The following is a 23,810-nucleotide window of genomic DNA, read 5'->3' as shown; positions in this document are numbered from 1 at the left end:
CATAGGGAAGATCTAGCCCAAATAAGAATATCAGGATTCTGCACTTCTTTTATTTACCCTGTTGACTTCATCTAGATAAACAGTTCTTAAAACTCCTAACTTACAGGGCATTCAGTCAGAATCCAAGAAACAACTTCTTATATATTTGCACACAGTTAAGTAGCATTGTTCCAATTACACAATGCTAACTGCTACTTAAACTAACAAAAGAGCGGACTTCTAGCAACTGAAGAGAAACCAGATAACTAAATGAGGAAAAACTAGATAATATTTATACCATATTGTATTTACAACAAATTTTAGCACAAAATTTACTGTATAAGTTGACTACAAAACCAAAATGAGAATATATATATATATATACACACATATATATTCATTCGTGTTAAAAAAAAATTGTGTGTAGGTCGTCATCAAAATTCTAATGTTATTTTCTCTAAGTTTATAACAATAAAGTTGGTTTCTAATGATAACTTTATAACTGCTATATGACAAAATACTCTATATTCTTCAGAAATGCTACAATCTTGAAGGGGAAAAAATCCAAAGGATCTTTCATGGGAAGCTTTTCTTGTTCACCAACTGAACAATGAACACATGCCATCCCAGAGTTGATGCGGTGTACAAACTATGTAACATTTTGCAAATGAAGCACAGTCTGTCTGCCTTTTACATATCACTTATTAACTTCCACGAACTATCAGCACCAGCCATTTTTCAAGGCTGTTTATTTTTATTTTACTGGTGAGAAACAACTGTTTTTCAAGTTCTGCATGATTATTTCTGCTGCTGAAAAGAAACATGTAATTTTACAAAGAATAATCTGAGTAGGTATTCAGAAATGAATTTATTTTCCTATACCATGAAAAGTTCTACAAACTAGCTTCAATTTGGAAAAAAAGTAAATAAAACTTTGAAGTCTTATTTCACAGAAGTCCTTTTGTGAGGACTGAATAACTGAATTTTGAATGATGTACAACAAATACTATCTCACAGTGAAAGAAACATCCAGTGAAGCTGTGGGAAATTAGAAATAATCTCCATAAAGAAAAATGAAATGAGTTTAGTAGAAAGGAGAGGGTAGGACATTAGGAGGAATTTTTAAATCTTTAAATGCAACCAACTTGATTCTAAACCCCAACTAGAAATTTAAAATGGTATTATTTAAAATTAAATAGAAAAATAGTTTTACTCTAAGGCACATTGAAACCCAGTAAAATATTTACACTCTTAAAACATAATCTACTAGTTCCAGATCAACTAAGTGCAGTGGATTGTTAATATATTAAAATACTTGGTGTACATTCTGCTTCTGTCTAAGCTTCAATGAACTGCAGTGAATTGGAAACTTCCTAAAATAACATCTAATTAAGATTCTTTACAGGAGTTTGAGATTGTAGTACAGCAAATAAAGTCCTGCTCTTACCTTGTTTACTTGCCATCTGTCTCTCTCTCTGAAATGTCAAATACTGAAAATGCTAAAAGAATTCTAGTTACTTAGGCTTTCCAGTTATTTTAATCCTACATAAATGACAGTCTACAACAAATGCATACAAAGAAGATTCAAACTTGCTGCTGGAATATCACACATCTAGTAGAGGAAGTAAATAAAGAATACTTACATAATGGAAAGTTATCTGGGATTCAGGACATTTATACTGATCTTTAAATATGACAGTTACCTTGGGTGATTAGAGGTAAACATTGTTTGCCTTTTGCATCTTGTTTACAAAGCTTCACTTCTTAACCTTAATATCTTGAGAAAGATGGAGCAAGACCAGCATGTTGCACAACTCCCAGGGGTGCCATTTCTCTTAGGAAACTGTAAAAAAGGTCAAGACAGATCTGCCTAGGACAACTTCTCTTTACTAATCGTTTCTGAAATCAAAAGAACCTCTCAATCAAGTCCAGGAGTCCCCTCCTCTCTTTCTGACAGAGCAACCAAAGACTTCTGCATCCCGCATCAAAATAATCTAGCATGGTTATCTGTGTCTAAAACTACCTCTTGGGATGCAGTTTTGGGAGTAGATTTGGGAGTGTCCCCAATCTCACCATAATAAATAAAATTAAATTTTATTACGTAAGAAGAACTATCAAGATTAATTGAAAATGGCAACTCTAGGAGGTTCCCAAATTAGTCTGGGAAAACACCATGAACAAACCATAGAGACAAAATGACACAAGAAACAGTATGTATCTTAAGGGCCAGGCTTGGACCTCCAGGGTTATAAGAGGGAAAAAAGTACTCAGCAAATACTGAAGGGCAAGTTTCAGTACTAAAATGTGGCCTGAGAAATGGGGCAAATGTGACTGTTTCTTACACGGAGGGATCACGGCCAAACAAAATGGTAAAGTTGAGATTACTGACCTCCTACACTAGTTAACTCACAAAAAGACATAAAACCACCCCCACCTTGGGAGAGTGAGTCAAAACAAACTACTGACAAACCCTAACAGCTGCATGAGGGGCGCAGCAATAACACACAGCGAGAACACACATGCCTCTGTTTTCCTCTCAAGTCTGTTTCTAAGCCCCCATGGTTGATGTATGAAAACAGCACTTCCTTTCTTTAAAAGACCAGTCCACATGTTCAAAATGTCTCAGATGTCCCTCATAGCTGATAAAAAACAAAAAGCAGCCTATATGGCAAGAATACCAGATCCAACCCTCCAACCTTGACTTTTAAAAGGAAAGAAAAGGAAATGGAAGTTAAATAAATACATAAACACAAACAAAACCTTAGCTAAAATTTGAAAACTAATTTTCAAGTTTGAAAATCCTTATCTGAATCAAGGAACTCCATCAACAAGAACACAATACAATTTCTATAATAAGACTTGTTTTATTTGTGCATGTGTATTTATGCACTCCCTCAAGAGTCGTGAATAATATAATGACCATCTGCTGCACAGTAAGCTATAGAGGAGGGAGTCCTTCTCTCAATAATACATACCAAATAAAGCTGGACTAGTCATGACGAAAGCATCGATTTTTGGAGGATTCCCCAGCTGAAAAGTCCTGTGTATTCAGAGTCATAAATACAGCTAGTACAGAAACAAAAACAGTCTTTGAAGAAATGTTAAAATAAGAAAATGTGGAAGTGAAAACACTCATAGCTCAGATACAGAGCTAATAAGTGAACAAAGCTGTGAAAATACACCAAAGCTGGGGGTAGTTTGTAGGAGCAGGCAGAATGGTAAAGCTGTGGATTTTTTAAGGATTTATCTTCCAGGTACTAAGGACAGCTACAAGGACACTTCATTAAAGAAGTGCTTTCAAACTGTACTGATTTCATAAACTTTTATCCAAGAATGTTACTACAATAAAGACATTTTGTATGCAAACAGATTTAAAACTTGTTTTAAAATGTAATTACTCTACAATAAATAATAACGGTATAAGTATGCTTACGGGGATTTTTTCCTTCTAAAATCACTGGCACTCATTGCCAAATGTGAAGTAGCTAATATTCCGAGTTTTCCTACAAATTCTAAAAGCTAGCCTACAGACACTTTGCCTGGAACTTCCGAACATAACATTTTCCCTATCCCCTCTCTCTAGGGTCTGGTAGCTCACATTCTAGGAATAAATCAAGATTTTTCAAATAATCCTACAGTAATTCTGGAGAAATAATAATATATTATTATAAATGTTTGCCAAGTATGAAGTTCTGGATACAATGGGAGATACATAGGAAAAGTGATTTTAGCCTTTAAAAAATTTATAAGACATTTAAAATCACACTTCTTAACATTTTTAAAAGGTAGCAATATTTGACAATATATAGTTAACTGCCACATGAAAGGCCTTGATAAATGCTATAGTCATAGGAGAAAGAGACATTTTGGCTAGAGTCATCAGAAAATACTGAACCAAGATGGGGTTGGGGCAGAGTAGAGCTTTAGCTATACTAATAATAGGAAAGAGAATCTGCAAAAATGTGGAAAATAGAAAAGTGAGGGGGAAATGGCAATAAAAAAGGCTGCATATCAAGGCAAATTCTAAGGATAGTGATTAGGCTAATCTGAAAAGAATATAAAAAGAGAGTGACAAACCATCTTTTCCAACAAAACTCTTTTGGGCCTTACAGAAACTTACCCTTCTTGGGGATTCTTTAAGTGACTTATGACTGGGAGTGGATTCCTACAGCGATGATAAAAGCAGCTTAGTAAAGTGAAAAGAGTTCTGAACAGATCCAGGATTCTGTTCCCACCTGTGCCACCTCAATGATCCTTGGTAACTCTATACATAAAATTAGATGATTTGACTATGGGATTCCAAGACCAAGCAGGATATCAGAAATAGCCAGGGCACTACTTAAAAATATGGATGTTCAGATCCCAACTGGTATATTCAGCAAGTGCTAAATAAAGTTTGAGAATCTGCACTTAATAATTATTCCAAAGAATCAGAATGCATCTGATCCATGGAACATGTAGGAAAGCCATAAGATCAAATACCTGTCAGACATTAGTGGCATACACTGTGTTCAAAAAAACAAAAAAGAAAACTGAAAAAAAGACCTAAATTTATTGTTCTTCAAAATTATTACATACATCAGAATACCAACAAAAGATGGAAAATGTCAGTCTAATAGGGCTTTAACTATCATAGGCTCCCTACCATTAACACTTTTTTGCTCTTACAAGATCACAATGGTCAGTAATTCATAAAGCATCACTTGCAGAAATAGGGGGAAAAAGAAAACAGCAAAAAGGAGAAAATATTTAAGTTTAAGAATGCCAAGTTTCTAAGGCTGCTATGGAATATGATATCAATAGTGCAGGAGTTGGCGAACTTCTCAATAAAGGCCCAGATAGCAAATATTTTCAGCTTTGCAGGACATATAATCTCTCTGGCAACTACTTACCTCTGCCACTGTAGCCACAGACAATAAGTAAATGAATGGGTTTGGCTGTGTGCCACTGAAAATTTACTGACAGAAAGAAGCACAGGCTGGATTTGGCCCATAGGTTATAGCTTACCAGGTATTGATAGTGGGAAAAAGCACTGTAATAAATTACCAACTTCAAGACTTTAGTTACTTTATAAAAACATAATTTTCAGATATGTATTTGTAAGGACAACAAACTAAACTTAGAATTATATAGGAAAAAAAATTAAACAGAACTTGGTAAGAAGAATTTGCTTAGGACTTTGCATCCATGCAAACCTATTTTAATCAGATAAATAGACCCAGCTGACCAATATGGAAATCTTTAGTAAAATTAAAGTTTACTGAAATTTCTGGACAAAAGAATAAGCTTGACAGCTTCACATGTTGTTACAATCATAGAAAATCAGTATGTCCCATAAAATACATTTAGAGCAAAAATTCAAGTGTTTTCAGCATCTGTAAAATAAGCTAACATTTTATTTTCATTAATGTATTTCAGGAAAAAACATTTAGACAACCTTTCATATTTTCTTAAAGAAAAAAGAAAGAATTTGCTCATCTAGAAAAAACAAAAGTTTAAAATGTCACAGGTAACATTTCACACACACACACAGATACATGGAGACATTTACATGAAAAGGTAAGCTTGAGAAATAAAGCTTTAAGTAAATAGTACTTCTGAATTTTAACTAATGAATACAAGCTGTCTTACAAAAAAAAAAAGTTGCATCGACTGACCAGCTGACATACAATATTAATACTGATTTAATGAAGATGAGAAAATAGCTCATTTTCACAACCATAAAATGTGCTAATTGTTCAAATAAGTCCTCCTGAAACAAAACTGGAAAAGGCATTACAATGTTGATACTCTTCACATGCCAACAGCTGCAGGCTCAGACACACCAACTGGTAATGAGACATCATTCAGAAATACATGACATGTGAATATATATACCCCCTGGCAAGTCACGTAACCTCCAATCAACTTAATTTCTCCAGACAGAAAATGGAATTGGACTACTTGGTGCCCATCACTGAAGTAAAGATATTGATAACAAAGATAAATAATATCATTTTTATAACACATAATTGCAATCTTCCTTACCTACTGAAACCAATTATTTGGATCTACACATAAGTTTACAGAAGTCAAAGTTTAAAAGAGAACGAGGTATTACTCAACGAAAAAAAGAAAACAGAATTGTCTTCTCTTTTAAAGGATAACAAGCTTGAGATAAACTAGTCTTTATTTATTCCTTCTTTTAAGTATTTTTTTCCTAGAAAGCCAACAAGTGTAGAAAATCTTTACACTAAAAAGTTTCCACTGTTGTTCTGGGTATCACATTATTTCATCTTGTATAGATACACATATATGATTTCTAATATACATATTAGATATGTCATATATACATAATTTATTATATATTAGAATGACAGAACCCAAGATTTTGGTCTTAAATAGCAATCTGAAATAATGTCATAAAATCCTTACTCTTAAGTAGCATTCAAAACCCAGACACTATTATGGTTTCTAAGAAAGAATTAAACATACATATTTTTGGAGAAAATCCTCTACAGGTCTCTCACATTTCTGCACATTTTGTGACCAGAGATACTGACTGCCTTTGTTTGGGACTATCCTTTCAGGAACACCTGCACAGCAAACAGCCTTTGATGATAGAGACAGCATCTTCCTCTGAAACAAAAAGGTTTTCTGTCCAGTGCAATAAAGGTTATGTCTCCTTCCAGGGCTAAGGTCAGGCAGGTTTACTACCCATTATAAAAGATTCAGTTTCTTTACACTTGGTGTTCTCCTGTAACACAAGCCACTGCCCATGCACATGTCACCCAGTATGGTATGCCTTCATACTATCCTGTAGGAATTAGGGGCCATAGACCTGGCACAAATGATTTACTCTACCTAAAGCTGTTGTTACTGGGGCTAAGAAACACCAATAGTTCTCCTATCCTCTGCCAGTATCTACGAAAGTGACAGATTAACTTCAGACTCTTCAAAGTTCTTGACAAAATATTCTCAAAGAAATAAGCGTTACGCCTTGCCAGTTAGCTCAGTTGGTTAGAGTACAGCTTTATAACACCAAGATCAAGGGTTCAGTCCCTTGTACCGGCCAGCCAACCAGAAAGGGGGGGAAAAAACAGCCTTAAAGCCAAGTTATACATACCAAAAGATGTTTAAACAAATTGTGTCTATGGATGTCTGGTTATCTATTCTGACAGATACTGCAAACTGACTAAATACAATTGCTCCCTCCGTTTTCTCCCTTGCTTTCCTGTTCTATGGAGGCTGAAATTAAAATTTTTCAATATTATCAGCCACCTTTGTCACTAGGTTTGACTCAGTGGCCTGATAAGATTAAAGAGAAATCTACCGGAGGAAGAAAGGTGAGCAAAAGGTTCTGGGACAGCTTTTCAATCCAGGATAAAAAGAAAATAGACACATGGTGCTACTCTTCCTTCTTCCTTTGTCTTGTAGCCTTAAAAAACATGTAGCTCCAGGAATTCTACAACCATGAAGGGAACAGAATGAGGATACAACCTCTATGCAAAGGAAGGGGACCACAGAGCCAGGAGGAGCCTGTGTCTCTGACAAAGGTGCTAAAAAATATGTATCTCTACATACGTTAACTACTGTTGGTTGGGTTTTGTTACTTTTAGCCAAACATATTCCTAACTGATGCAACTTATATGCTCAGTCCATGTTGATAAAACACTTACAAAAATTTTACCGTCCAAAAATTAGATTAGTACTTTAAGCCAAGAGCTAGCAAACTACGGTCCACAGGCAAAATTTAGTCTGGCACATGGTTTTGTAAATAAAGTTTTATCAGAAAGAACACAGCCATGCTAATTAATTTATAAACTGTCTATGTCTGCTTTCCTACTACAAAGGCAGAGTTGAATAGTTGTCACATACCATCTACCAAAGTCTAAAAACACTAGCTGGCTTTGTACAGTTTGCCAACCCTTGTGGTAAGCCATTCAACATGGATGATCATTTACTCCTATTTAAACTAAAATCCTTAAATTGATCCCCTAAAATTTGATTTGAAATCATACTTATTATAAAACTTTATATTCCAGTACTAAAGGTACAAAGTGAATGTAAAGTGCAGGCTTCTCTATGCCACAAACATGGAAAACACTTTCCACCTCTTTTTTTTATTTGCAACACAGAAACTTGTAAACAGATTTAATGATGATGACATAAGTCATAATTAACTATTTTAATTAATCCTCCAGAGTTGATCACAAAATAAAAGAACAAAACAGGAATTCTTTATCAAGGGATAATCAGAGCTATTAATATTATAACTTTTAATTAAATGTACATATCTATATTATTAATAATTCCTAAAGGGAGATGGCATTTTATTCATTAAAGTCAGGGAGAATGATATATTATAATAAGATATTTACAAATTCATTTATGTCAACATATATGAAAATTTATTACTGATGAATGTTAATTCACCGTATTTTTCAATATGTGCATAAAAATTAATCAATAACATATATGAAAATTTATTACTGATGAATGTTAATTCACCGTATTTTTCAATATATGCATAAAAATTAATCAATAAAAAATTTCACTGTTTTTTACTATAAACATGAAAAGAAAAGTACAAAATTTATTTGAGCTACAGGGCTTTCCAAAAAGTAATCTTAAGTAATTTAGTTTGGCGCTATATTCTTCACACTTTCATGACATATACTCTGAGTTTCTCTCCCTCTTTAGCATAAATTTTACAATGCCATATTTGTCCACTATTATGGGTCAAAATGTGTCACCTAAAAAGATATGCTGAAGTTCTAACCTCAACCCTCCCTGTGAATATGACCTTATTTAAAAAGTGTCTTTATAGACATAATTATGTTAAGATGGGTTAATAGGGCAGACCCTGATCCAATATGACAGGTAAAAGAAATTTTTCCCACAATTTTCTCTTTGGAGTACATTTTCCAAAATGCAAAAGAAAACTGGGAAACTTAAACACACACACACAGAGAGAGAGAGAGAGAGAGAGAGAGAGAGAGAGAGAGAGAGAGAGAGAGAACAGCATGTGATTGATGATAGATGCAGAGATCTGAGTTTTGCTGCCACAAGCCAAGAAATGCCTGGGTCTACCAGAAGTTTAAGATATGCAAGCATCTTCCCTTTGAGCACTGAGAGGGAGGATGGCCCTGATGACACCTGGGCTTGAGACTTGCAGCCTTTAGAATTGTGAGAGAATAATTTCTGTTGTTGAAGCCACCCAGTTTGTGGCACTTTGTTCTGGCAACTTGAGGAAATTAATACACGTTGTGATTACATATGAAAGTGGTATATTATAATTACATGATCAGATGTTCAAAGTAACACACTTTAATAATATACCTAAATTATCTTTCAGTTTAATCTGTTCCTCAATGGTTCTACCAAACAAGATAGCCTCAATCTCTATTATTTTAATCTACAGAGGACTTTTTTTTGGAATGACCTCATATGTGTATCCTGCTATTATTAGCACATCTATAAACGATGGATACATAAATGTATACTCAATCAAGAACTCATGCTCAAACGATAATAAGTTTAAAGAGACAAAACACTAATAATAAAAATAAATTTAAAAAACTAAATACTTATGAAATACTTTACTTCAAAACAATTACACATGAATACTATTTTACACACTACCTAATTAGTGCTGAGTGCTAATCTGTTTGGATTCCGATTCCTGGAAACTTCACTTCTTCGTTATATTACTGAAAAAAAAGACCCTTCTTAGACTAGATTTCCAAGCACTCCTCAGGCTATAGGATTATCACTATAGTTTGTCTGTTTTATAAACAGACTTTAATTTAGTTTTGTAAGAAACCACCAAAGGAGCTTTCTCTAACTAAATAACAAATCTGCCACTTGAAAAACATCATTCATCAACCTTCTTTGGGGGAGTACTGTTATTATGAAACTAAAAACAGATTTCTTTCTCAAGTGTTTTTGGATTTTAATTATCAAATTTGAATGTCACCAGATATTTACTGACAGGAAAACATCAATTTTAGTAAGCTGCCTCAAGACTGAAAAACATAAAAGATATTCAACCATAAAACCAAGTTCACTTATGATAAATCTTACTGTCTTATCATATAGTGGTTACCATTTTCAGGAATATATAAACATTTAGTAAACACTAATTTGCAGAAAAAAATCTGCAGTTTTTAAATCCAAATAACAAATGTGCATAATACATAATCTAACACAGAAGAAATAAAAATAATTTGCAATAAAATTTAAATAACTAAGAAACCAGGAGTTAGGGGCTGAAGAAAAGTAAATAAATAAACAGCAAATAAATGGTTTACATATAAAAACTTTATTAAAATTAAAAAAACAATTAATGATGGAATTTGTTTTAAATTATATCTGAATAATTCTATTTCCTCTTGTATTTTGAAAAATGTACCCCAAAGAGGACAATGATGAAAAAAAAAAAAAAAAAACTCTTTCACTTTCCACTTAAACAAATGTCAATAATAAAATTACTTTATACCTAGTTAGTAATGCAGCAGGGGTGCAGTTAGCCAAATACATAGGGCCACAAAGTTCTTAACAGTCAGAGATTCTGCAAGCTCTCACCTGCCCACTCTAACAGACTCCCTTTGTTTAACTTTGAAAACATTTGTCTAAACAACTTCCTTGTGGCCTCTACTTTCATGGTGTGTTCAAGAAATGAGCCCCTTCATTTCCAAAATTTAGAAAAGTCTATTCACATCTCTTAGATGCTTGAAATATGAATGAAAACATCAAGATTAAATAAATTTTTTGCTCATTTTTGATAAATTAATCTCAGGAAGATGTTCAATTTTTCTAAGAAAATCCCATTTCCTACTTGGCAGACACACTTCTCCATAAGAGGACTGACTACTACTATTTTTCTTCTGAATTCAAGTTAAATATTATTATTTTGAAATACCAAAAATTAATGTTTTAATTCCTCCAGTTTCCATTTAAAAGGGAAAAAATGCCTAGAATGCAGACAAATATAGAAAGAAGTTTAAATAGCAACTCAATATGTTTATATTAAAATACTCTGTTCAAAAGAAATTAGTAGCCTTTTTTTGATTTATTTAAAAATCATATTTTCTATTTGCAATGTATCCCTTTGTCCTCATAACACTCAAAATAATTGCTATTTTTACCATTAGTAAACATAAAAGGAGAAATAGATGTAATGCAAAAAAATTTAAAATTATTTTTTAAATGCATATAAACCATTCCCTTTAATGCAACATTAAATAACAGATATTTCATAGAATGGAAGGCATTCAATACGATATGTTTTTTTTATCTAAAGAAAGACAAAACCTCCCTAAGATTAATTCTCCTGCGAATGATTACTGTCATAACAAAAACAATATTTTTATTAGAAACTACTACTGGGTTTTTAAAATTATTTAACAGACTAAGGTAGCAAAAGTAGCATTTAGTCTGAGACAACTGAATCTTAATTTTATGATGCTGAAATATCTAAAGTGAAAATATTATGAATATCCAGGAAATAATTTAAAAACTGAAAATGTAGACTGCAGTCAGGAAACCAACGAAAGTTACAAAGAATACTGGGAGCAGAAATAGCATTAGACCATGAGCCTTCTTTGCTCTACATTCCTATTATACTCAAATAGCACTCTTTCTTCATTTTCTTCTCACAACATACAGAGTTGCTTATGGGAAAATGTGCTACTTAACGTGGCATTATAAACAAGGTCATTAACCTGTGAGGTCCATTAATTATTAAAACTACTACTTAATATACCCAAATTGTACATACAGGTTAAGCTGTTTTATGGTGAACTGAAAACCCATGAGGAATTTCAAAACTACTTTGATGACTGCGCAGTCACCATGTATTTGTATTTTTTACAAATTTAAGCATTTAAATTAATACCACATTATTCTTTGTCCAAAGCAATGATGTCATACAGTGCTGAGAAAAGCAAGTAGGTTTGTTTGAGCTTTGTGTTTTGTTGTTGCTCTTATCGTTGTAGCTGCTGTTTTTGATTCGACTTTTAACTTAACTATGTATTCTTTAATAGATCAATTCCAAAACGTTCTTGGTACACTATCTCATAAATTACAACACAGGTGTCAACGGCAAGCATAGTGATTTTAGTCCTTTATGGGGAAAGGCACATTATAAATACAACAAATAAAAATAGAAATATATTTTTATTTGTTCAACCAAATGGGTAATGGAGAAAAAGATTTTTGTCTGATGCTCCTGAAGGACTTTAAATAAATGCTAGCCTCTTCTAGGACTAGTTTTTCTATGTCAAAATATTTTTCTATTAAATCTTAATCAGTATGTATATTATTGTACAAAACATGTAAATACTTCCCCTCCACACACACACACACACACACGCACACACCCCATTCTGTCTAGTTGATTTGTTTTCTACAACACTGGTGTACAAGTAATGATCTGGGGGCTCTGAAGTGACATTAATAATAAAACAACATCTATGTTTTCCTCTCTGGCATGAATTTTTTAAAACCTTTATTTTCTTCACAGATCTACTTTATCAAAGGCAGAGCTATTTTCTCCAACTCAGTTGACCTTTGGTTTTGTTTCAATGGTTGTCAAGCAGAGTGTGGGAGGGGAAAATGGGTTGCAGCACTCTGGCTCACTGAAGCAGATCTAAAACAGGGAAAATCTGAATATCCTAAGGCCATCACCTCTGAGAGTTTCAAAAAACACAGTGTCTAACACCAAGCCTTGCAGAGCAGCTCATTAATACATACTTTTCAAAAGAAAAAAAACATTTTACTATTAAAATGATCAATTGATGAAACTACCAGTCAAATTACAGAAGAAAGGCACCTCCTGTCAATCATGTATTTGTCACCCCTAACTACCTGCTCACCCATTTGGACTTTTGCTACTAAAACTTTAAACAACAGGATATAATGTTTCTCTTTTTCTCTACACACACACACACACACACACACACACACACACACAGACAGACACACACACACACCCCATGTCAGAAATCACTGAACAGGAAATAATGTTTCTCTTTTTCTACACACACACACACACACACACACGTCTCACACACACACACACACACGTCACACACACACACGTCACACACACACACACACACACACACACACACACACACACACACACACACACACACACACACACACACACACACACACACACACACACACACACCATGTCAGAAATCACTGAATTACTGTTACCAGAAACACTAGCTCAGGGGATTTAGACTCCCAGCTGGAGAAGCACCAACTCAGTGTGAGGTTCAACTGCTTGTAGAAAATAAAAACTTGGGAAAAGTAATATAAGAGAAAGAGGTTCACTGTAACGGTCAAGCAAGAAGCCTAATCATGCCTTTCCTCCACCAGAAATCATTCCCATTCTCAAGGCAGGAGGCTTCCCTATGCCCTAAATATTTCAGTAGCAAATACATTTATCTAACTATAATTTCTAACTCTCTCCTTCTATACAGGATCTGAGTAACCAGGAAATACACTGAATGTCATTCATTCATTTATCTATTTAGGACATTTATGTAAAATTGCTTTAAAAATTCAGAATACTCATTCTTTAGCAATCAATTAAAACAGAGGCAGTTCAGAATTAATATCTTTTGTTCCATTTACCCTTATAACTAAAACAAGTCCACAAAGAAGTTTATTTTTGACACAACAGAGATGCAGGAATATTCAAATAAACATTTTGATTCACGCATTCATCCAGCACAATTTTCTTCAATAAACTGCAGAAACACTTGGAGTAATGCTGGTTTAGTCAATGGATTCCAAATTACTATTTCTACTATTACTGTCCTTCCTTTTTCGGTTAATAATTCTAATGTCCCTAGTGAACTATTTGCAGAATCAAAGACTGTTCAGAGAACTGATAATATTTCCAATCATCAGTGTGTCATACATTGTAGTGGATTGAAATATGTCCCCCCAAAACTAGCTGAAGCTTGAATTGTGGCCCCCAAGTTTTATGTATTAGAAACTTGGTCCCCACTGTGACTGTTACCAGGGTGCGAAATCCTATTATGGTAATTGAAAGGTGGAGCCTTGAAGACGTGATTGGATTGTGGTACCATGCAGTAGTGAATGTATTAAAAATGGTGGTCAGCAGTGTGGTTCCGAGGGCTTCAAAAGAAGAGGAGAGTCTGTCTCTGCTCTCTGTTTCTACCATCTTGCAATGTGAGACCCCTGGGTCACTGTCGCCACCACCGGATGGACTTTAGACTTCCCAGCCTCAGGAACATTAAGCAATAAATTTTGTTTTCTTTAAAAATCACCCAGTTTCAAGTACTTTGTTATAAGCAACAGGAATGGACTAATACATACATGTTAGGTAAAGTCATTGTACTAAACAAGACACTCTGTTGCCTAACTACCATAAGAACATTCTAAGAAGTTTTTTTTTTATGATCTATGGAGGCAAAATGCCCCAGAGTTCCATATGCAATGGCATACTTCAGACTCAGTTTGCATTTGGAATCATAAGGCAACCCAGAAGTGAATGTATACAAATATATTACAACCAGAAGAAACACAAATCAAAAGTCTATGTCCTTGTTATGGTGTACCAAGAATGGTACATTATTATGAATTATGATTACACATTTATCAAATGTAAGTTTTGCATAAATACTGCTGGCCATAGAACACTATCAGAAAATGGATTATGGATAACAGTAGAATTCAATTAAGGATATGCTACACCAGCGTAGAAACTACTAAATTTCGTTTCAGAGTTGAATTTAGGACAGTGAGCAAAATTTACTCCGACATGCAAAAAACAGACATGAACATTCAAAATGTACAGGGTTGCCTCATCGTGATCAGTCAGCACTATGAGATATATCACCAGCTATGAAAATAAAATCTACACGTAATCAACCAAAATGTATAGAAGTCCCCCATAAAATGCTTCCACATAAAAAGGCAAAAATACCAAAATTGATAAATGAAATGGTGGTTATAAAACAACTACTGGGTTAGAAAATGTTTCAAATTTCTAGTGAAAATGTGAAAGTGGGTTACAAGTTTACAATACCATACATAACTACATGCAGTAAAACAATGTATTCACTCAACTTCTTAGACTTAGAAGTTACAAACCTTGTCAGTGTCCTGATACCCTAAAACAACTTAGCTGGATCAGGAAGAATTTCAGAGCTACTAAATTTAAATAAGAATAATGAAGACATTTGTAAAACAATTTTATTAGATCAGTGGTAGAACTACAAAGTAAAAACTATAGTTTTAACATAAACATCCAGCTTTCCATAATTTGGGCCACTCTTAAAAAGTTAGCAAGAATAAACAATCACTATGATATGTCTCACTACCATACTTCTGGTACCTTGTGGCAATTCCAGTTCCCCTTGGTATCCTGGAAAGCCTTAGAACTTTAAAGCTAAAAGTCAACTGTAAGATTCACCACCTTCAAGATGTGTAAACTGTGAGAGCCCAGAGTTATATAACTGGTTAGACTTCTATGAGTATGTTAGAGTTCATCACTAATGCAGAGAGCAAATTATAAATATGTAAACATTTACACCATTTTATATTAGGCAGAGGATTCTTCTACATTTCAATTTGACAGATTTACCTGCTCTAGGTATTTGTTTGGTCAGTCATTACAGACAACTTTAGAATCTACATACCTAGATAACTGAATTTTCTATTATACAACCCTATATTATATTAGACTAAATGAGGCTAGTTTTTCCGACCTAAAAGAAACATTAGAGGTTTCTTAGAGGTTTTCCTATATGTAAGGAAATTAAAATTCAGAAAGGTTAAAAGTGTCTTACACTAAAATTCAATTTCACTAATATGTTAAAACATTATATATTTTAATTAACATTGGTTTTCCTATTTGGAAATGTGAATAGACTGTCACTATCAACGAACAGTCTAGATATATTTAAAATAGCTCAGAAATGGAAAACTCTACCATTTTTTAATTTGGTTTAAGATATATCATAAAATTTAACACTGAAATAGCCAAACAACAAACTTCAATGAGTACTCTCTAAATCAAGAACCCTAGCTGTGAGGATTCCATTGATGTCACTTCAGTCTTTGCTACCCAAGTCCAGGTTCTCACTTAATAGTCAAAATATGGAGATTGAAGCTACATCCCCCACCCACATTTACCACACCAACAGAATCAATTAAACTGTGTCTTCAAGACGCTATCTCCAACACTAGATGCTGGTATGGATGTGGAGTACCTGGAACTCTCATTTGTTGCTGGTGGAAATGCAAAATGGTACAGCCACTCTGGAAGACAGTCTAAGAGTTTCTTACAAAGATAAATATGAACATACCACACAATGCAGCAATCATGCTCCTAGATATTTACCTAAATGAGTTGAAAGCTTAAGTACACATGAAAACCTGCAAATGAATATTTATAGCAACTTTTCACATAATTGCCAAAAATTAGAAGCAACCAAGATGTTCTTCACTATGTGAGTGGAAAAGCAAACTGTGGTACAACTACACAAGGGTGTATTATTCGGTGACATAAAGAAATGAGCTATCAAGCTATAAAAAGACATGAAGGAATCTCAAATATATATTGTTAAGTGAAAGACTCCAGTCTGAAAAAGTTACATATTGTATAAGTCCAACTACATGACACTGTGGAGATGGCAAATCTACAGAAACAGTAAAAAGATCAGTGGTTACCAGGGGTTTAGAGGCGTGGGGGGGGGGGGGGTAAACAGGTGTAGCACGGCATTTTCAAGGCAGTGAAACTATTCTATATGATACTGTCTGTAATGGTAGATACACAACATTAAGCATTTATGAACCATAGAACCTTGTAACACAAAAGTGAACCCTAATATAAACTCTAGACTTTAATAGTAATGTATCAGTATTGGTTCATCAGCTGTAACAAATGTATCACTTTACTGCAAGATAGAATAGGAGAAATTTTGTGAAGGAGAGGGAGTTTATGGGAATTCTCTGTACTTCCTGAGTAATTTTTCTGTAAACCTGAAACCTGTCTAATAATAAAGTCTATTAAAATAATATGAATGCCATCTTACAAATTAGCAATTATCATAAATATATGTAAGACTATCAAATAATGTGAAAAGCAAATATACAAATTGAATGACATTTCTCCTATAACAAATATACAGTGAATTTGTGTTAAATATGAAGAAAAAAGCAACATAAATGGTCTTAACACTAAGAAAAAAATCTGAAATACTCTTACCTGTCCTGTGACTGTTCTTCGTACATCCTCTCCTTGCCTTCTTTAAAGAGTCTTATTGCCCGTTTTGACTTTTTCATTAGACTATCAATGTAGATTTTAAAATATTCATTCTCACTGAGTTGTGCAAGTTTCTGGTTGTCATCATATTTATTCAATATAAGTCGCAAATGCTGATATGTATCAGGCAAAATATCAAGTATGTATGGTGGGCTATTCTTCAACTGAAGTTTGGGATTTTGGCACAGTCTTACCTAAAAACAAAGACAAAAATAAAATATTTTCATAAGAACGATAATATTATCTTTCACAGACAAATCAGAAATGTATAGAACTATGCCCTATTTCTTCATTTTCCATAATATAAATTATGATCTTAAATTACTATCTCCAATTTATAAAAAAACTCTCAAATATTCAAATATTCACATTTGTCTTAATATAATTAAATCCTATTCTCTTCTTCTCCCATTGTCTTTTCTATATCAAATCCTATTTTCAACCCCTAAAGTTTTAATATCCCATTGCGCATAGCTTAAAAGAACTCCAGTGTGCTACTAATCAGTATATACCACTGATAGTCTTTTTTTTTTTAATAAAAATGAGGAAATGGGCCTTTTCTGCTGACAACCAATGTGTCACTTTAGATATTATTTTACTACACTGAACTCCAGCTAAAGCTCTCTCACAGATTTTCATTGATGTTTTGGTGTACTGTTCCTGAACTCTGAGGAAAATAAAACAAAGAAGTTAAGCAGTAAATGGGTGTCAGGTCAGAATGCATCTTTTCTACCACCCCTATTGTCTACCATGCCTATAAACATATGCTATACAAAGGTTCAGTCATTCCACCAGGTGCCATCCAACCACTGGGGCGTTCAGGCTGCCTGCAGAACTGAAAATACCTTCTGCCAGCAAGAAATAGTAATTCAACTATTGCATTCATGTCTACATGTTCAAGTGATTTAGCTATTAGGCCCACTGCATTCTCACCTCTCCAAATAGGGCATAAAAAGCCCTCCAAATAAATAATTTTTTAAATAAAATCATTGGGACTTGCACAAGAGCACACATAATATGACGGTTTGGCACTCTTACAAAAGGCTATATGTATACATGAAGGCAGACTTACTGAGAAGCTGGTGAAGCATAAGCTTTTGAGTCCCTTAGATACATGGCCTTCTTCTAAGGCCCTCTTCATATATTTTTTATTTTTTAATTTTCAAGAACATGATATTTCATACACAACTGGTTAAAATTTTCCTCTTTTCCCAGTATGAATTCCATTCCATCACACTTAACCTCCTCTTTGGTGGCACTGAAGTGGCCATGGACATTTTTGGAATCTTGCTAAATTAGTCTGCATTTAGTGGAAGGTGTATGTGAGGTATGCAGTCATTATTTAACTATTTAAATAGTTAAATTATGGTCAGCAATCCCCATGAAAGTGAAATAAGCCAGGCACATAAAGAAAAATATTATATTTTCTCACTTATATGGGGAATCTAAAAAAAAAGAAGTTGAATAAATAGAAACAGAGAGTAGAACCGTGGTTACTAGGGAGGGGTGAAAGGGAGGAAGAAATGGGAAGTAGGTCAAAGGCTACAAATATGCATTTAGGTAGGATAAACAGGCCTAGAGATCTAATATATATCATGAACATTAAATCTATAGTTAATAATATTGCATTACATACAGAAAATTTGCTAAAAGAGTAGATTTCAAGTGCTTTTAACAAAAAAAAATTGTTAATCTGTTTGACTGTAGTAACCATTTCACTGTGTCTATATATATATATATCTCAAAACAACATGGTGTTCAATAATTTTTTATTTTTTAATAAAATTAAAAAAAAAAAAAAAAAAAAGAATGGCTTCAGGAATACTTCAAGTGCCCACAGTGCTGACTAGCCCACTATAGGAATAGTAATGTCCAATTCAAATCTGGCAATTTGAATGTGTTTCGTGGTACCCAGGACTGACAGTGCATGTGGGCAATGGAAGAGAATCTAAGTATAAAATATACAGAGCCAAAAATTAGTCTAAATTATTTCTTTGATGTTTATAGATTTATCAGCTTTTTAAGAATTATAATTTTTTTGCAAATTTTTCTCATTCTAAAGAAAATTCACTTTCATACCCAATTTTGTGTTAGCATTTTTGTATTCTCTAGAAGGATCCGTCCAAACTGTATGAGTTTCAGGTTCCACAAAACATGGATCTATCCCTCTGCACTTATAAAAGTCCCTGGGACTAATAGGAAATACTGGAACTGAAATAATTTCTAGAACCACAGACACAATAAATCAAGGAACCAACAAATGGAAAAAATACCCTATACCCACTATCTCACTTGCTTTCTTTAAGAAACCATCATATATTTTTTGTGTGTGTGGGAAGAAAAATCTGGCTCAAATTACCAACCTCAGCCCTTAATTTAAGACATTTTTCACATTAACCTAGAGCACTATCATATCTTCCTCCTCTTTGTACACACTGCCTAAAACAGAATTGTGTGGTACATAACTAATAAACAGATGAATGAATGAACTGGTTGACTGATTCTGGAATACATACATACATACATATATATGCATATAATATTTTTAAAAATATTTTGATTATACTATTTCCTTTATTTTCACAATTTAATTCTAGAAGTATTTTATTCAAATTAATAACCTAAATGTATAGACTTAGTTTAAATGTAAGAAAATTATTTTGATCTCCAAGAAATTTCTTGAAAAAGTAGGATGGCATCTTATTTATTAAATAATACCAACTCTTTACAAAGGCATAATTAAAAGGGCTGATAAAGCATTTTACCCCTTATTTTTGTGCTATGTGATATCTGTCCTAACAACTAATATAAGATACCACTGATACCCAAGTATGTCATTAATTTAACAAATTCTGGTTGAAATATGTTTTTTCAATTTTTCAAACCAAAAGATATTACTACAAGTATACAGAAATTTTAAGAATATTACCACTAACATCTTACAGCAGGCACAGTTTAATTTCAGCAATGTAAAATGTGTTACAACATGTCACAGACTGATAAATTAGTTAACTTGTAGTTAGGGTACCAGGAAGCTTCAAGTTTATTGCCTCCACTGATTAGTTTTTTAACTAACAAATAAGAAAATCCTCTCAGGTATTTTTTCAGACATTCCAAATAGCTGTTCTTTGATAAATACTTTTAAGTTTTATGGATATTTAATTCACTATTCTCTACCTGACCTTTTACTCATTTGCCTTATTTAAAATTGTAATTCCATATGGTAATTTGTTACTCTATTGGTAAAATTACTTGAATAACTACTATATACCTGGTTCTGAGCTTAGTACCAAGAAATTATATATGACTAGAACACACTTACTGCCTCAAGAAGTCTGGGAGAAGAGATCTAGTTCTCTATAATTAACTTAGGAGCAATGTAATTCTTGCTCTAAGGGATCTTAGTAAAGATCCCATCCAATCTATTCATTCCAGATTTAAAAAAACAAAACAAAACTGAGAACTACAAAGATTAAGAGACTATTAAAAAATCATTAATCCAAAACAAGAGCCTGTATCTTCTGAATCTCAGGCTGATCTTTATAACTACATCACAATTTAATTAGAATTAGGCATATAATTAATGATCCTTGCTAAACTCATTTACATTTTTATTTTACTCCATTTACAAATTCACATGAACTTCAGGACCCATTTGTTAATTCAACAAATGTTTATGTGTCAGGCATTGTTTCAGGCCGCAAGGAATACAGAAGAGAATAAATCACAGACCTGCCCTCAAGGAGTTTTCTAATGGGAAAGATTTGTGGCTTAAGAAAAAATTACAGAATTTAGTGCTATGATGTAGGAGAGTAGAAAGTGCTATAGGAGAAAAGCAGCTCACTCATATCCACATGAAAGTGTCAAGAAAAGCATACCTAAATCTGCCAAATGGAATATTCTAGGCAAAGGGGTGTGCAAAGACTTAAGAGGCACCAGGGAGCAAAGAATGTTAACAGAGGAGTAAACGTACTTGTTCTAAACGGTGGAAGAATAGCAATGTGGTTAGGAAATGATACAAGAGATCTGAAATAGGCCAGAGTCAGTTTATCAAGGCCCTGTAGGCTATACTATTTTCTAAATTTGCACTTGGAAAAGTGCAACATACAATGCTGAACTAGTATATGCTGCTGAGTGTGCGGTTCATCAGCTGGATTACTGTTAAACCCTGTGATTTATGACAGCTCTTGCTAAAAATGAATAACCCTACAGCAGGACTATGACTTCTAAGCAGGTCAAATTCAATTCATTCAATAAATATTTATTGAGTGCTTGCAATGTGCAAGGAACTGCAAAAGCCAGGGAAAGAAAAATTGCTTTTCTAAAAACAGTATATTAAGGAGAAAAATCAAGCTCACCACAAGGTTCAAGTTCAGATCCAAATGACTTAGACCTCTTCTAGAAATATCTAAGTCTCTCCCTAGAATGAAAGTTGGTCCCATCAGAGAGGGGTTTTACAAAGAACAAATCTGCAGTCTCATTATGCAATGATGAACATTTTAGGGCACCAACTGGTGCATAAAAGAACTGGTTCATTAGCAATATTACTTCTCTTTTGAACTAAAAAGAAAAACACTTATTATTGGAATTAGGTTGAAAATTCCATTATAGTCATTGACTCAAAGGAATTTAGAGCTAAGGAGGACCTTGGAAATCACCAAGACCAACTCCCTCACACATGCCAACACTAAAATACAGAAATAGAATCTAGCTAACATACTGCTCAAGAAACCTGATATCCGCACTCTGATGTCTGGACTTACGAATCAGGAACTTTCTCCACACCACTACACACTGACTCTTGTATTTGTTTAAATGTATTTAAAGATTTTTAAGGAGACTCTCTATACATGTAGTATGCATTGTTTCACATAAATAAAAGTATATATATTTAATATAAACATATTACATATGCATTTCAATAAATACACAAATATGAACTCACATACATAAATATACTCACATATATATTTGACCATATCAAAGCAAAGGCACAAATATAAAAACAAGATTTACTAATGCTATAAGAATTTTCAAAGCCAATAATTATTCTTGGAACATTCTTGAATTTAAAGAATTTTTTGACTGTTCCTTAATTGAAATTTCCAGCCAAAAGGTAATAAAGAGGTATTTGATCAGCTAATATATTCCTTGTAAACAAGGTTCAAACCACCCTGAAACACATGAAAGAAATTCTACCGAAGCAAATGGAAATTTCAACACTAAGGAATTGTGCCTATACTATAACAGACTTCCATTGTAAAACACACCTCACTTCATTGAGCACTCAGCTATATTGATTCATGTCATATACTCGCAAGTGAAATATGTCAGCCCTGTCATTCTCCTATAAATATTATAAGAGATTTCTTACTACAGTTACATAAAAGTATGTCATTAAAATAAAAAGCATCTAAGAGTTCTTTTGGCTCTTTCCATCTTAATTCAGCAAATCAACACTAAATATAAAAAATATATAAATGAGAACATACAAAATATAAAAAGTATAAAAGTAATATTACAGTTCCAACATAGAATATTAATTGTACAAAACAAAGTTAGCCCATAAAATTGGTCATGAGTCCAGCATAATATGGTAGGACTTGGAGAAAACTACCAATTCCTTTACAGTTTTCAATGAAGGTTTCTTTAGAAGATTGATATAAAAAGAACCACTAAAGAACCCATTAATTATAATTAAAATATCAATTGAGTATTCATCTGTTCACCGTCTTTCTTCCAAATGAGAATGGAACTTATGGACAGAACACATCTGTCTTCCTCACTGGCCTCTCTGCTTCACCTTAGACAGATCCTTGCTCATAGCAGATATGCAATAAATATCTGATGAATGGAAGGATAAATAGCAGGACAGGAACAAAATAAGGAAGAACCTGTTAGAAGAAATATATTACAAATAGGATATTCATATCTGTATTGAATAAACCTGCCTAAAAATAAGTACGTTTTGAGAAAAATTTGATAATACCAAACATAGGGAGGAATTACCCTTTTGATTTATTTCCTATGGAAAAAGGAAGAATCATATTATTCCACACAGCAGTGTACTTGACTCTCTTCATACTATAAACACAGACATTAGAATCAAGCAAACCTAGGATCTGGCTCTGCCACTTACTAGCTTTACAAACTTGAGCAGGTTTCTTCTTCTGAAAACCTCTTAGGGCATTATAATGTAAAGTGTTCTGCACAGTTCCTGGCACACAGTTGGTACTCAGTACTTTTTAGTATTTCTTTTCTTTCCATATTTTAATGTTCCATCCCAAAAACACAAAATCCTTGCAGATTTTGCAAAGTTATGAGATTAGACCAAGGGCAGTAACCACTTTGTTGGGGATCATGGTTTTAAAAGTTCTTTTAGCTCATAAAGTTCTTCACGCTACCTGAAACCCTTAGAAAGTGTGAATGTTCTGTGCAGAAAAGCAGGAAATAAGGCTAAGCCCAGGTGCTGTGGATTGACTGAATTATGTCCCCCAGAGTCTATACATTAGAAGTTTAATTCCCACTCTAACTGTTG

General features: G+C 33.5%; 1 protein-coding gene across 4 annotated transcripts in view; it reads right to left on the bottom strand.

Moving 5' to 3' along the window:
• The window catches only part of CBLB (Cbl proto-oncogene B), a 192,031-nt gene that overhangs the window by 158,436 nt on the left and 9,785 nt on the right, over positions 1–23,810 (bottom strand). For all 4 annotated transcript variants that reach the window (XM_063095375.1, XM_063095381.1, XM_063095390.1 and 1 more), the window contains exon 3: positions 17,216–17,466. In XM_063095375.1, coding sequence (XP_062951445.1) covers positions 17,216–17,466 — 251 coding nt within the window. The remainder of the gene's footprint in view (positions 1–17,215; positions 17,467–23,810) is intronic.

The sequence above is a fragment of the Cynocephalus volans genome, chromosome 1 (assembly GCF_027409185.1).
Source record: "Cynocephalus volans isolate mCynVol1 chromosome 1, mCynVol1.pri, whole genome shotgun sequence".
Lineage (NCBI taxonomy): Eukaryota > Metazoa > Chordata > Mammalia > Dermoptera > Cynocephalidae > Cynocephalus > Cynocephalus volans.
This window is presented reverse-complemented; position numbering and strand designations above follow the sequence as displayed.